The sequence below is a fragment of the Rousettus aegyptiacus genome, unplaced genomic scaffold, assembly GCF_014176215.1.
Source record: "Rousettus aegyptiacus isolate mRouAeg1 unplaced genomic scaffold, mRouAeg1.p scaffold_m13_p_4, whole genome shotgun sequence".
NCBI classification, from domain to species: Eukaryota; Metazoa; Chordata; class Mammalia; order Chiroptera; family Pteropodidae; genus Rousettus; species Rousettus aegyptiacus.
Window position 1 is genome coordinate 77,268,439 of NW_023416307.1, and position 16,942 is coordinate 77,285,380.

A 16,942-nucleotide genomic window follows, 5' to 3' on the forward strand; every position below is an offset into this window, starting at 1 on the left:
CAATATCAAGTTATCTCGAAACATTCTATAATATAAAATTATTTTAAAAAATCTAAAGTATGGCCTTCGTTTATTTCTAAGCCCGTCAAGTTACTTTTGCTTGCTGTATTATCCCTAGAATACACTCTAAAAATAGTATTATATTTATTCATTTATATATAGAAATCACGATCATTGGAAAATCTCAATGCTGTTGTTTATCTTTGACTCAATTGTTTGTAGCATATATTTTTTCCATTCTCAGATAATGTCAATATATTCTGTTTACAAAGTTTGCACCCAGTGCTACCTACCATGGTTACTTCGGGCTCTAGAGCAGAATGACTAAGATCAGAGGCTCTGGTACAGTTAAGTGTAGGGAGGATGGTATGATAAATAACTCACACAGATGTGAGATTTGTGTGACGTAAATGTAGAAAGTGCCTAGAATCTGGTAGGTATCTAATAAGAACTTACTAAATATTCATATAATGAGTAACTGAAATCAAAGGAGAGATGTTATCACTCACATTTATCTTCTATACAGATTACTACAATTTTATTCAATAATTTTTTATTTTCCATTTATAATATTATAAAAATTAAATTAATTTTCATAGTTTTTCCAAATCACATCATTAAGTGTCAATCAGTAGTTGGCAATATATTCATTCTTATATTTAGTTTTCTAATCTTCTTTTAATTTAAACTTAAATGTTTATACTTTCTTAAAATTATATAATGTTCTCTTGTTATTTTGCAAATTTAATGAGAAGTTAGCAAAAAAAAATGTCACATATATAAATTTGTCATTGGTTAGTAATGAAAAGACACCTACTATTTTTCAATTAATTATAGCATTATTTCTTCGAGGGATTTTTTTTTTTTTTTAAATTTCTCGATGACTTTCTAAAAGGTCTCAATTACTGAAGTTGTCAAAGAAAGTTTCAGATTTCTTCCTTCCCCTCAGTCCATACCCCAGAATCAGCTTTCCTCTTGGGCATAGATTATACTTGAGTTAGAAGGAAGGCAGTTTAGATAGATAAAGCAATACCCCTGGGAAAAGATGATTAACATGCATAAAGGGATTTCCCTGCAGTATAAATACCAGCACCCGCCCTCTTGGTGCTTCAGAGCCTTCCTGATGTATATATGCAGGTAGCGAGATTTGAAAGAGCCCTTTGAGACGGTAATATAATAAAACTCTGATTCGAAGAGTGGCAGTTTTCCTCATTTTTCTACTCTCTTGTGGGGATGAGTTGCCAACCTTTTACTTCGGCTGATACCTTTATACCTCTGAATTCTGAGTCTTCTGCAACTCTGCCTCTGATAATGCATCACAGTGCTGCTGAGTGCCTACCAGTCTCCAACCATGCCTCCAATGTGATGTCTACAGGTAATGACCTCAATAACAACCTACAGGTGGCTGGGCGTAAAGATTTTCAAATGGATACTTTGAATCTTGTTAGTTTAGAATGTGTTAACTTCCTTTTCTTTTTTCTTTTCCTTCGTTTAATATGCTTTCAGTTATATAGTAAGGCTATTAAAGGAGTCAAATGTCTAAGAAACCTTTTAAAACATATTAATAGGTAATAATTTAAATATTGTTGATTTGATTATAAAGATCTGTTCTTTACATAAGTAAACAATGAGTTTGGCTATTTTTAATTCAAAACCAATTTAATGGAAAGTTTATAAATAAAGGGAAAAACTAAAGAAACAGTCTAAAGTAATATAGTGTTTTACAAATGTTACTGCTATAATTTAAAGATTAATTTGTTTTTTTAGGTTACATTTGTTACCACTCTAAAAACAACCATTTACCTCATAGCACCTATGACTAAATGATTCCTACTACCAGCAATTATGGATATCAAAGAATAAACTAATAATTATAATAAACTTATCTTTTTAGTATAATTCAAAACTCAGAAATCAAAACTGGAAGCAATATATAACATTTAGAGCCAATGAACGGAGTTAAATTTTCTCATAATTGAGTTGTGAAGAGACTTCAACTTCTAACCAAGTTTTAATATTTTCTTGTATATCTTTTTTAAGTGAAAATTAAACTTGAGAATCCAAATATATTTTCTTAAACACCACCAAATAAGTATGTCTTGCTAATGTGTAATCCATTCTTTATGTAGTAACAAGTGTTTTAAAGTAGAATTATAAATAGACAAAGTCTTGAATTGAGTAAATTTCTCCCGTTATATAGCAATATACTATTTACTTTTCATTCATTTTGAAAGCAATCTAAATATGAAATAAATTTTATACATTTTAAAATCAAAATTTGAGTTGATAAATTTATATTCTGATTTAAAGAGTTAAGTTTTATCTTTTACTGTAATTAGGCAGTTTCCAAATACGTATGTAGTTTTGGCATTAATCTTCAGATGAATTTTAAAGATAGAGATTACATAAATATAGAGATTTGGTAAAATCATTAGAAGTTTTTTTTTATCTGCGTAAGATAATTTAATTGAAAAATAATAATGAAAGTGCACACAAACATATTTTTAAAAATATAATAAAATATTTTAACCAACAATAGGTACCATAAAAAATTTAAACTATTACAACATAGCTAATTGTGTGTTTTAAATAATATATCTTTCTATAAATAGGAGATAAGAAGAATAATATATTGTTTGTCTAATCTAGTGAGTGATTATTATTTGGCCAGAATGAAAAAAAATTTAGAATTGAGATAATGATATAGCACATTTAGGCTCAAAACCTTATTAATTTATTTTAAAAATGTATTTGTTTTCAAATAAGTAAATAACACAGTTAGCAAATTGGCCTCGCATTTATCTAACTTCCCCAAATCAACAACACAAAAGGTATTTAAACATTATGAAGTAGAAAACTTTATAATGTGTAAAAATGACCTATTTTATTATATTTATTATTTAAACATATTTTAAATAATAATAGCATTGATTTTTTTATTTTTCCATCAAATTATAATCACATACCTGTAATTATCTAAACAAGGAATTAGAAATAATGGTTATGAGAAGAGCACTTGTGTATTTAATTTGTTTCACGGTTATTTGATTAATTTTCAAATGCATAGTAAGGTTTTTATGTGTAATCATGTTGTAAAATGACTTCAGTTCTTTCTACATGTCATTCGTAAAATAAAAATTAATACAGATTTTTAAAATATTAAATATTGTTCTATAGTTAGAAATATTTTGCTTTCTGAAGAGACATCATATTTTTAATCACTAGATTATATCTTAAAATTTTCAAAGAATCCACAGTCTACTTTATAATATTGCTGATATTGATTCAAGAAGATATGATTATTATATTTTTGAAAATCCAACACAATACTTAGAATATGAAGGAAAATAAGAATAAAATACATAAGGAAACATTGGCTAATGATTTTATTGTCAATAGTCTATGTTTTTAGTCAGATGTTTAAAACTTGATATAAAAAAATTAGAAATTCGAATTTACTTCCAAAATACACATTGATTCCACAAGGTATATGACTATTTATGAACAAGTTTATGTTTATACACCAGGCACAACCTTTATAGACCTCATCACTCAACGATCAATAAACTTATTTTTTGACCAGCTTTATCATTTGAATTGTTAATTGATTTTGTGCATTCAGAAAACCTGCAACTCAAAATTTCAAAATCAATATAAACACATCAAGCATTGTCAAAAGTTTTTCAAAACCTCTAAATCTACTTGGATTTTTATGATTATATCCAATAGGAGTCTAGTTGCTCTGCCATTTCGCCATTAATGGAACAAATTTGTTAGAAGAATAAGCAAAAGTAAAGACTATTCAGGAGTCAATTTCTCTATTTATTCTTTCAGAGAAAGACCACTTTGTAATACTATGTTATGCAAGAATTTTAAGAGACTGTTCCTCTAGTCAGTTTGTTGCAATGTCTGTACTGGATGGAATCTATAAGAATTCTGCAATTTTCAGTTAGCCAAGGTCCAAACTGGTCAGTCAACTCTCAGAGCATAAGATAATCAATGAAGGCTATAGTCCACTTTGATGATTTAGGATCTCATTATTTGAGACAAACTTTAACTAGTTTTAACCTATTTATTAGACAACTTCCTCCAAATGCAAATGAAAAATTAGCATGTAAATTAAAGAATTGTATAAATGTGTTATTTTTTGAAATGAAATGAATATGTCTTGAATCCTCATACATTTTCTTACCAGTCCCGTCTATTTTGTCTTTGACCCAAACTTCTAAATGTTTGTATACGTATTTCTCCATGACAATGTTGGGAAACACAGCAACTGGACTTCATTACTCTGTTCCTTCCTGTCATTATGGAAATCAGCCATCAACCTATGGAGTGATGGCAGGTAAGAAAAATTGTCTTTACATATAAGATTTAGTTTGGGGACTCTTAGATGGACTTCCTGAGTCTGAGGCAATCTTGACCAGAGTGTATCATGAAATTCTGATTTCTTAATCTTGGCAATTACTGGTAAAACTACTATTTATTAAATGTTCCCTGACCTATGATGTGTGATTGCCCCTATGCTGTGCTTTACTGCTGTGCTCCTTAACTTGTTTACTTTGTATGATTTTTATTCTAATTTACTACTGTTGAACTGCTGATTGTCATTCGTTGATGCTGTTGATTGGTTTGTTCCAGTAATAATATGGTAGCCATTACCCTCATATGGCTATTTAAATCTAAATGTAAATTAACTAAAATTGAGGACAAACTTAAAATTCAGTTGCTCAGTTACACTTGCCACACTTCAAGTGTTCAATTACCTTATGTGGCTACCAAAATGAACAACATAGATTTCTAAAACATCCCCCTCACTGTAATATTTTTTTCTGGAGATTTGGTCCATAAAGATAAATTAGATATTGAAGGCTAGAAGTGATTTGCAGTGGCTTTAACAATAGCCATTGGAAACTGACAGTTCTGAGTTGATTTTGAGTCTTAAAAAAGATAACAATGGTTGAAATTACACACATTTATCTTCTGAATAAATAAAACATCACTAGACCAAGAATATCTAATTATTGATGCTTGAATGAGGCATCGATAGCACCACATTTTGATTATGAAAACAGAAAGTGATAAGCACATGGTCATGTGCTGCTCTCTCTTGGAGAAGAGGCTTGCTGTTTATTTCAGTGATTTCCATGAACCCAGGTGCAACTTTATGTGCCCTTGAAACCCAGCAAAGTGCAACAATGGTTTGAGGTTAGCACAAAGATAAAATTAGCCACAGACCAAATATTTGTGATGTTTTTTGTTACCACTTCTCTCTCCACCAGATCAAGGCCAGAGCCTGGGAGCTGGTGAGTTACAGCTGGTCTGAAAATTCTAACATCCTTACAGTTTCCAAAATATGAGCGAACAGGTTCAGGTTCACATTGGCAGTCCACAGGCAGCTCAGGTTGTGCTGGCACAAGTTCTCTGGACAGCCACTCAGCAAACCTGGAGAGAGTCCCCTGGAAAAGCCTTTTAAAATGACTCAAAGCCTGGGTTAGTGACATCAAAAGCAAATGATTATCCTAAGATTTGGAGGTATCACTGTTGTCTTAAAACAAAATTAAATATCTTTGTTACTGAAAGAAAAACTCACCATAGCAACCTTATGAGTATATTTGAATATTTTTTGAAAGCAATATCAATAAAATTTGATATGCTTTGTAATTTCTTAGACTGTCTCTATTTTGACATGTATTCAATATTAGCATTTGCATCGTGGCAGATTAAATTCAGAGAATCTAAATACTCCTGCCTTCATCCCCAGAGAAGCTACTCAAGTTGAGTTATAAAACACAGGAATTCAGAAATAATATAGGAAAGGTATAAAACAAGCAAGAGAAACCTGGTTATGTCATTTGAATTTTCTGAGAAGTCTCAAGGCATTTATCAAATCAGCCACTTCCACACAATCTGGAGAAGTGTCTAATCATCAACAAAAAAGACAGATTCATTGTCACATACTTCATATAAAAGTGAAGCATTACATTTCAAAGGATGTGAAATTGCTTTATTTGAGTGTGGTTATTTTATTATCCATGCTCTGATGCTTACATTTAGTTTGAGCATTTCATTAAATTAATAACCCACTGGAAGGGAAGAACAATAGCTAATATTTTGTTAAGGTTAGTAGAGAGGACTTTAATTACCATATTAATCCACTGTGTCACATAGTCCAGGTGTGGGCATACCAAAACAATGACTAATCAAAAGCAATGAATTGGCCACACAATAAACTAATTACAAACCTTGTTCATCACTTAACATCTCTTGAGTTTCAGTCTCTTCATATTTAAGTTGAGTGGGTACCACATCTCTGTTGGAGTTCAGTTACAGCTAATTCGTACCAACTCAAGCTGTCTTTCTCCTTTGGTCTTCTCTTTAGATACACTTGCAGATAAATTCCTTCTTCTGTCCCTTTGCTTCTGAGAATATAGGTAATTCAACAGCCTACAGTATAGATAAAAGGAATCAGGAATTGTAAATGCTATTCAAAAATCTCTTCTGGATAAACACAAACAAAACAAAATAACAACAAAAACTCTTGAAATTTGGATTCTTGGGTACCTGAGATTGTTTCTGTTCTTCAGTTTTTAAAGCTGGTGAAGGTTAGGACATAAGCTCAGTGAGCTTTCCACCCTGCCCACCATCCTGTGGAAACTGAGCAAATCAGTTCTACATGGTAATGAATGCTTACTTAGCCCAACAAAGTTACATTACATGACGACTGAACCAAGACCTAGTGCGAGCCCTTGTTTAAAAAGTAATTTTAAGAGGAAAGCAAAATAACTGAGGTTTGAAAATTAACCAAAAAGATCACTTATTTTATGAGAAATGAATAATAAAAGAAAAAATTACTATGGCTGAAGTGCCCACTCCAACTGGACTAATGCAAAAGACAACAGAAATTAGTTTGATAGTTGACATAGAGAAATAGTCTACCTTGGGGCTATCTCTTCATTCCTAATTTTTTTTCTCTCTCTTTTTTCTTTTTTTCTTTTTTGGGGGATGGGGGTAGGGATGGGAGGGGAAGTTATTTTTCCTTAATTTGTTCTGTTTATGTTGACTCTGAGGGAAGGAGTAATTTTGAAGATCTTTTGCTTCTGGATTATGAAGGGTCTTTCAGTAGCAGTAACATAATGCATTTTTCTTTAAGTTTTTTAGTCTCTGTCTCAGCTACTCAATTAGGTAATTTTTAGCAGCAAAACAGCCATAGGCATTATGTAAACAAATGGCCATGTCTATATTCCAAGTAAACTTAATTTACAAAACCAAGCAGAGGAACCCTGATGTACAATGGATAGGATTACCAATGCATAAAAGAGAAAATATCACAAATTTATGTGATTCAAATGAAATTCAAATTTATGATTTGCTTCATATTGTCATGTATGGGGGGATAAATGAAACTATTTAAATGAACATTCCTGTACATGTCTATAGCAAGGTGATATATTTTACTAGTTCCCTCTGCTTCCCCTGTTTGTCCTTTTAAGGCTTCAAGTCCGTAACCTCAGAGATGTTGTCAGTTAGCATCTGGCAGAGCCACATGCTGCAGAAGAGCAATTTGCCCCATACCATGGTACATTGAGCCAGAACCCTGCAAGGCAAGCCAGACCTCTGCATTCTCATTGCCTACTTTAAAAGATTTATCTCTGTTCTCCCACCTCCACTACACAGAAATACATGCAGAGCAATTCAGAAAGGCTGTATTAATCTGAAATATGAAAATTTACTTTGGGCTGTAAAGAACATGCAGACACATCCAAGCTATTTAGACTTCTAGACAATTTTGTGCACTAAAGATTTAGCAATTGTATATGAGACTTCTGATGCGCAATAGTCACTGCATCTTTCATCCTCTTCTTTTTCTTTTTTCAATAACCCAGGCTTTAGAAAGATTTTTTTAAAATCTTGCTATATATACCATACACTGGCTCCCTACTCCCTCCCTTCTCTCATTTGATAGAAACTGCAGTTTGTTTGGCTGAGCTTATAACTGTCATTATGAATTTCTCTTTAAGGTTAGTTCCAGAAAAAAATGGTGTCCCTGTGGCAAATTGTGGTTACTTTCACTTACTGGAAGAAAAAAAAAAGTCACACATTATGTTTTCCTTTTTGCTCTGGATGTCAAAACTTTAAACATGGTATTTCCTGTGTTCTTTTCATAGACTCTTATTTAAATCTATTTTCTAAATGTTTGTTTTCCAGAGTATTTATAATGTATAAACTACCTTTAAAGTTTTCAGAAATGAAGATGGCATACTTCTAACATTTTAATGAATAATATTTTTGTATGAAAACATTTGTTTAATGTAGTCAAATACGTTTAAACAGCAAAAGTTTTAAAGGAAAGTCATTAGATTTACCTGAGCACAGACTGCCTGGAAAATGAACTAGGTGGTTATTTTGATGTGGTTTATTGCAGTGTTACTGGAGTTCGGTTCTAGTTTCAACTGCATAGTTAATTCAATTTTTTTTTAACTTAAGTTTTCTAAATTTTAAATTGCATTCTAAAAAAATACATATCCTTCCTATCTCATTTGTTTGTATAATGAAAAGAAAATGACAGATATGAAATAAAGACAGCACAAATGTTACACAGAAAATTTGTAGCAAAATGTGTCTATAATCAGCAAGAAAATTTGAAAATAATGATCAAGATTGCTAATAAGTTCAGATTTTATGGCATTGCATGTAAAAGATATGCACCAAATTACTTATGTAAAATAAAAATAATTTGACATAGGTTAAATGAATTATCCAAAATGCATTAAAATACATTAAATGTGCAAAATCATACAGCAGCCTGTCTTTTTCTCTCTGTACTGTTTCTTAGAGTATTTCGTCATTCAGTATATTAAGTGACATATTTCTGAATGATGACAGAAGTGAAAGTTTTTTCATGTATATAAGAAGCAACTCGGAAAGTCATAAGCAAAAGAAAAATCAAGACAAATATTAAGAAAGCTAAAATAAGTGTGATGAGTTTTTTAAATATATACATTTAGTCATTCTTTTATTTCAACAAGCACAAATCTAAAACTCATAGAAAACTAAAAACGTACCCCAAAAGTAATGGACATTTGAATAATGAGCTATGTAATAAATTTTAAAATAATACAATTTTTTTAAAAAAATTGTATCTGGTCTGATCAATATACCACTCACTAAAGCACTAAGTAAATTACTAATTGACTTTTCAGAAAGTAAAACCGGATAATTTGGTTTGTAAAAGCAGCATGACACTTTTAGACAGTAGTTTCTTTCAAATGTTTTTCACATCTGTGAAGCAGCTAAATTTATTTTATGACATTTTGTTTAATTTCTCACTTGTATGTTTACTTTGCCTCAGAAAAAGAATATGATCTATTGGAAAAGGCGACACTATAATTACATATTCTCATATAAATAATATAAGCCAACAATTTGCTGACTTACACTATTCTTTACTCATTACATATTGATATATTAATGTAACATCTACATATTCTGACAAAATACATTATTACTCACATCTTTGATTTGTGAATGTATTTATAAAGAAATTATAGATAGCATAAACCCTTGTATTTTTTCGTTGTTTCCAAAAATAATTATTTCATATATTCTGTAGTAATTTATTTTTAGCTTAAATATTTATTTATACTCATAATAAACATGATTAACTACTGAACATTTTATTTATATCAAATGTGTCATTTAATATAAATTATAAGGTGTCATTTAATATAAATCGAAGTGAAATCTCTACCAATTAAGATGTATTGTATTGATGGAGAAAACATAAATAAAATGTGTGTGGATTGGCTTATATTATTCCCTCACCCATGCTCCTCATCTGAGACAGACTCTTCTCTACTAATGAAGAATAAAATCTGGAAGTAATTTAAAAGTTTTTAGATACTTTAGTTATTTCGTGATTTACCATTTAACCCACTCAATCAATAAATATAATGCTTCATTATGTATGGGTGATTAGCTATCATACATAGAATTCCACCTTTCCTTGTCACTTATTTTTGCTTTTTATATAATTATCAAAAATCACTTCATTGTACTTTTCAAGAAACCTCATTACTGACTTTTTAATGGAACTTTAAAAATTGCTTTTTGGTTACTCTTCAGAACAATTTAACCATATTAATGTAGTTTATATTCTCACGATTCGCTTTTTACCTGCCTTTGTTAAATTTTAAAAAGATGCAATTATTTCCCCGTTGAAGTTAGGCATTTACTGATAACATATTGTAATATAAATCTTCTGATTCTAATAAAACTTTCCAGCATATCACTTAACTATTTGCCTTGATTATAACAAACATCACAGATTATTTGTTCAATGAATTAAGAAAATAGAGATCAAAATATACATTCTGGTTAGAGATAAACCTCAGATTCCCAGGAATAGTGTCTTTAAGAGAAAAACTGACAGGAAATGTACACTTCTGAGAGAATTTGCTTATTTCTATTTTAATTATTTGCAATTGTCTGCTTCTTTCCTTTGGCATTATCTTTGTTTTTGTTGCTCTGCGAAGGTGGAAAATAAATACTCACCTTTATACTAAGATATTCTAACTTCTACTTTAGAAGACTAAATGTCAGTTAACCTTTTAGGATTGAAGCTGGGTATAGCAGAATAATGGGCTCTCACAAGCGAAGACCTTGCTCATCTAGAAAAGAGAGGAGTAATTACAAATGTTCCTGTCCTTTTCTTTCTTTGTTTATTCACAGGTAGCTTAACCCCTTGTCTTTATAAGTTTCCTGACCACACCTTGAGTCATGGCTTTCCCCCCATGCACCAGCCTCTCCTGGCAGAGGACCCCACAGCAGCTGATTTCAAGCAGGAACTCAGGCGGAAAAGTAAATTGGTTGAAGAGCCAATAGACATGGATTCTCCAGAAATTCGAGAACTTGAAAAGTTTGCCAATGAATTTAAAGTGAGAAGAATTAAGTTAGGTATGCACTTTTTACGAACAATGGGGCACACAACTTGCTCTGCAAATCCTTACTGTATTACTGTTCAGTCTCTTCTACTCTGCTCAAAAGTCCAAGGCAGTTCTCATTCTACATCTCTACTGTGTATTTAAGTTAGTTCAATTGCGAAAAAGCTACATAAACCTTTATATCCTTGTAAATTCTTAATAGCCTAAAATACATAGATTTTTAAATTAATGACACTCATTTTAATTTAACCACATCAAGATTAGTTTGGAAGTGCCTGGTTTTCTCTATATTTTCATCGAACTTATGAATAGATGATACAGTCATATGATTCAAAGATGTAAAAGAATATAAATAAAATGTATCTCTTCTGCTTATCTTTCCTGTTTGTCAGTGTTAGTTTTTTGTGTATCCTTTCAGAGATATTTTATGCATATGTAAGCAGATACATATATTTATTTCTTTATACAGATTTTTAAATTTTAACTATTTTGAAGAGCTTTCTGTATTAGCTTTTCAAGAGTTTTTTTTTTTTAATAGGTCTGTCATATTCCATTTTACAGTGTATTTAACTAGTCCCCCACTGATAGTATATTTGTGTGGTCTCCAATCTCATGCTATTAAAAACAATGCTGCAATGATTAACTTCATATGTCATTTTGCACATATATATATACATATATATGTAGGAAAAATGTTAAAAGCAAAATTACTTTATTGAAGAGTATGTACATTTGTAATTTTGATAGATGTGGTCAAATTGGTCTATCGAGAAGTTATTATTAAATTTACTGCCATCATGTTTCTTTTGCCGCCCCTCGGAATATAATCTCCATGAAGGCAAGAGTGTTTGTTTTTGTTTTCTCCTTAATAGCATATCCTCAGCAATTAGCGACTGGCCCATAGAATAAATCATTAATCGTTGAAGGAAAAATATGCAGTTAGCTTTTTGGATCTTTGCAAATCAAATAGGTCAAAGTAATGCCTCATGGTAATCTCATTTTAAATTTACCTTTGAGTGAAGATTGAAATGTGTTCTTTTATGTGTTTGATAGTCATTTGTAATTTCTTTTCTGTGCATTGTCTGTTCACAATCTTTGCTCACTTTCTATTGAAAAGTGTTTTTAACATAACTACCTTGATTTAAATTCATGAAGTAGTGATTTTTTTTAATGGATTGAAAATGATAGTACAAACTTCCTTATCGAGAAATAAACCACAGGTAATTTTGCAATAATATTTATTGATGGGTATCATATGTAAGCATTATATGCCTAAAGGTATTTAGCCTTAGACCCCGAATTAATATGTAGTTACTATATGTGAAAAACACAACAACAAGCATTTTATAAGCTTCATTTTCATTTTATTATTTATATTGTGAATGTTTCAAATTTGATACTGATGGTTTATATCAACTTGTACTCTAAAAATGAGGATCTTTGCCTGGCAATAGAAACCTTACCAAATGATAAAATAAATGTGCTTGGAGGTATCTATAAAATGTTGGATGATCACAGTCTTATAATAAACATGTTTTTAGGAAAAGAAGTATAATTTTTAGTTTTATTTGGCACCCTTAAACAATATATATATCACCAAAATATTTAATGCATTATATTTAATGTACTACAGAATTTTGAGCATATATCATTATATTTTATAATAACAAAGAGGGTAAGAATTTTTAAGTGTCTTACGAAGTGTTTATGACACATCTATCCAATATGACTAAATATGAATGGCATATGTTCTTATCTGAATTCTTTCAACTTGTAGGAAAAAAAACAATGAACCAGAAGGAATATTTTTTGAAGTATTGGACAATTTTACACTGAACCTTACTAAAGAATTCTAAATTACCAACAAATATATCCCTAAAAGCAATATTTAATAATTGACAAAGACAGATTTGTGTGATGTTGGACCAAAAAACAAAAGCTTTTTGAAAGCTGAAGGTAATGGCCTTTATTGTCCTTCCACAGGATACACCCAAACAAATGTTGGGGAAGCCCTGGCAGCTGTGCATGGCTCTGAATTCAGTCAGACAACTATCTGCCGATTTGAAAACCTGCAGCTCAGTTTTAAAAATGCATGCAAACTAAAAGCAATACTATCCAAATGGCTGGAGGAAGCTGAGCAAGTAGGAGGTACTAAAGCTATATCTTTAAAGTCTCTGTGATATTTTAACCTAAAAACAGTGGGTTCGGTTGGTAGGATTAATGCTAAAGTTCAATTCGATTTTTTCATTTTGAGACAAAAAATAAATATCTTGTTTCATCACACTAAAAGAAGGCTAATGCAAGTACAGAAATAAATTTACTGAGAGGGTAAATAGTGAGAGAATAAACTGTGTAAGAACAGCTTTCTAGACAGGGTGACACAGGTGTGGAGTGGTAAAATGAATTTTTCTAACACATTCAGGTTTTTTGGTGTTGTTGTTGTTTTGTTTTGTTTTGCCTCTATGCTATACCATAGTGGTTACACATGAGTCATTTTTATAACCTAATATTAGTGTAACAAGAGCATGCACACACATCGAGTCTTCCAAATGAGTAACATAAGCAATTGCTAAAAGAGCAATTTAAAATTTTTTTCAATTACAGTTCATATTTAATATTATATTAGTTTCAGATGTATAATTTAATGTGGCAAAATTATCTACTCATACTAATGTCAAGGTTGGAAAATTAAAATGGTTTGAGAGCATTTAGAGCAAAATACTTTAACAAAAGAAAGGTAAGGATATGATTTATAGACAATTGCCTTTGCAATGATATTATTTATTTCTTAATTAACATTTTTATCTAGGGCTTATAATGTAAATGACATAGATTGAAAAAATTAAAATTAAAATACATGCTGATTTTGTTTTTCATTATTTTATAAAGAAAACTTGAAATACAAATCTAAACTTTCTTTAAAACTATTTTGTTTTTGTAATTATCCCTCTTTCTCCCATTACAGCTTTATACAATGAAAAAGCAGGAGTAAATGAAAGAAAAAGGAAACGGAGAACAACTATAAGGTATGCTTTTGAGATATTAAAAGTTACTGGGGGAAGAAAAAAGATATTTTACTAATGGAATATGCTTTTAGTGTAATATAGGTGAAATATAGTATGTAAATGTAAGGTGAATAGAGTCAATTGAAAAAATAAGAAAGATGAAAAAACATATTTTAATAACTTAATCATGAGAAGAGAAGAGCTGGTAATTTTAAACATTTAATGAAAAAGTATGTATTGTTTAATTCGAGAACACTTTTGCTCCATAATTTTGGATAAAACAAAAACTGAACAATTACTTTTAAAAAGGGTGACTGTTTTTGATGTTCTGTTATATATGGCTTGCTCTGGCAATATAGTATCTGTGTTATTAAAAATAAAACTAGTAACCAATATTACAGCATCTTAAATTTTACGGTTACTTCTTACAATTTAAAGCAAAAAAGATTGTTCTTTGATCTTTTTGTAATCTCCGTGAGGCTCACACAAAAAAGGCTAAAATAAAGGTTTTGGTTGTTGGTCGTTCACCAAACATTTTATCTACTATAAATAAAAAAGGATTTCTGGTGAGACTTTAGAAATGGCTACAGAAGTGTTCCTCTCCTTCTCAGGAAGTCAGCTCCCTCTTGTGGCATGAAGTGGAATAAACATAGAAAATATGGGTTCCTCTACTTATTTCTTCCCAGTACTCTGATAATGGTACCCTGCACAGGACAAACATCTAAAAGTTCGACCCATTTATCTTTGTTGAAGAGCTTTAAAGGTGTTTTCAGAATCTTTACGTATGGTTGTCATGCTAATATTTAGGAAATTCAACCTTAACTGAATTTTGATCTGCCAGAAACATCACTAAAAACATAATCTCACCCTTCCTCTCCAACCCTATCCTCTGCCCTGAAACCCATCTCCCAGTATTGCTGCTAAAGACGCTTTGGAGAGACACTTTGGAGAACAGAATAAACCTTCCTCTCAAGAGATTTTGCGGATGGCTGAGGAATTGAACCTTGAGAAAGAAGTAGTAAGAGTTTGGTTTTGCAACCGAAGGCAGAGAGAAAAACGAGTGAAAACAAGTCTGAATCAGAGTTTATTTACTATTTCCAAGGAGAATCTTGAATGCAGATAAGATTTCTTTTTGTGTAATTGCAAAAATTTCTATTTTTTGTTCCTTTCTCTTCTTTAACAAAAATAAAATTTAGTTATTTGGCTTCAAAATTATATCAATAACGTTTGCAGAAGCTTTTCTTTTTGATGTCCTAAAAAATAAAATTTTAATTATATTGATAAATTATTCTTTAAAATAATTATTCTCATAAGCCACATTGTACATTTAATACAAAGATATAATAGGAGTAAAACAATTATTCTCGTTCTCAATCTCTTTCCCTATCCATTCACGCACCTATCATCTGTCATCTGTCTATATACACACACACACACATTGACTAATGTGCACATGTGTCTTCTGGTTTAAAGGTTCCTTTTCTAAAGGATGTATGTTAGTTTTTTAATATTTTCATCAGTAATATCAAATAATTAAAGAATATCACCAGTGCCCTGCTTACCATCAGTTCTAATAGTTTGAAGTCAAAGTTTTGCACTTAAGAGCCAGAGGTGCCTTAGAATTCTATTATTACGTTTAGGAATAACCCTTAATCAGAGTGATACCTCTGAAGCTAATATAGTTAGGGCATAGCACTCATAGAAGTGTTTCAATAGAGATTTGTAGAAACATGATATTTTTATTCTCCTTAGACATCAAATTTTCTAATGTTCAGGTATCGAAAATAAACTTTATGGAGTCTCGAGCCCCAAAGTACTATTCTATAGGCTACAACAGTGCAGGGGAGATGCCAGCTTGTTTGCTGTTTTTTCTCCAGTGCCTGAGAAAGTATTTGCTCATAGTGGGCATGCAATCTTTAATTTGATTAATGATTTATTCATCGTTAGATGAAGGGGTGTGCTGTTAATGGCTACAAACTTGAAGGGAGACTAATTTAATAACATAATTTATTTTTGAAATCTCACAACCCACAAAATTGTCTGGGGTCTTATAAGAAAGACTATTACTTTTGGTTTAATTGGTTGGAATATGATTTATTATTGATAAAAAATTGATATATTGAGCTTTTAAATTCAAGTAATTGCATCTCAAGAAACATTAATTTATTAGAATGCTCTTCTTTGAAACTTTCAAGTAAAAGCAAACTATAATGTGATATCAATATCAAATAGTAACTTTTTTTGCATTTTGAATATAAATCTGCCAGCAATGTTTATCTAATTTATTTTATATAACAAAAATGGGAATAATTAAGCCAAATTTTATTATTGCCTTAGAATGCTTACTAAGTAAATTATACTGTCCTGTCTCTTGCTTTTTGTGGTATCAATAAAAACCAAGTATCATACAGGTCTTAATCTATGTAGATCATGTATATCTGTGCATATATAATCATGATCAACTGGATGATAGAAACTTGATATATTAACAACAAAGTTTTCAGTGCCCTGATCACTAATGCTTAAGTAAACATCTAGCACCTAAAAGGTATTACAATAAAATAAACATATAAAAACTTCTTATTCAAGAGTAAATTCCATATTACTCAGCTATGTAGATGTCTAAATTTCTTCTTCTGATAATTCATTTGCTTAAAACATACATTAATTGGGGAAAGAATTCTCTACTTTGCAAATGGCAGGGTAGGAAGTACATGCAAAGATAAAAATACATATATGCACATCATTAAAAATTGCAAATAGAGGCAAAACATAATGCCATATAAATCTAAGATAGTGACTTTTTGCACTTTAAATATGAATTTGCTGGGATTGTTTAATCTGACTTATTTTCTAAACAAAAACAAGCATGTATGTACCCTTAATCATCATACATGTACATTTAAATCATATTATCATCAGACATTCACCCATAGATCATTTTCAAGTTTAGATACAACTAGCATTGAGAACCAATTTTTCCTCTTAAAAGAA

General features: G+C 30.7%; 1 protein-coding gene across 2 annotated transcripts; it reads left to right on the plus strand.

Moving 5' to 3' along the window:
* Positions 1-1,158: 1,158 nt before the first annotated feature.
* On the plus strand, positions 1,159-15,389 carry POU1F1 (POU class 1 homeobox 1). 2 transcript variants are annotated; one of them, XM_016145825.2, is made up of 6 exons: positions 1,159-1,375; positions 4,196-4,345; positions 10,732-10,956; positions 12,927-13,091; positions 13,909-13,969; positions 14,861-15,389. In XM_016145825.2, the coding sequence occupies exons 1-6, from the start codon at positions 1,234-1,236 to the stop codon at positions 15,069-15,071; spliced, it is 954 nt and encodes a 317-aa protein (XP_016001311.1). In that variant the 5' UTR covers positions 1,159-1,233; the 3' UTR covers positions 15,072-15,389. The 2 variants fall into 2 exon arrangements, with proteins under 2 accessions (XP_016001311.1, XP_016001312.1); XM_016145826.2 differs by having other exon boundaries at positions 4,274-4,345.
* The last annotated feature ends 1,553 nt before the right edge of the window (positions 15,390-16,942 follow it).

Excerpts from the sequence above, each read along its gene's own strand:
- POU1F1 (XM_016145825.2), top strand. The coding sequence starts at position 1,234 with ATGAGTTGCCAACCTTTTACTTCGGCTGATACCTTTATACCTCTGAAT. Across the intron at positions 10,957-12,926 it reads AGTGAGAAGAATTAAGTTAG|GATACACCCAAACAAATGTT; the intron begins GTATGCACTTTT and ends GTCCTTCCACAG. Across the intron at positions 13,092-13,908 it reads GGAAGCTGAGCAAGTAGGAG|CTTTATACAATGAAAAAGCA; the intron begins GTACTAAAGCTA and ends CTCCCATTACAG.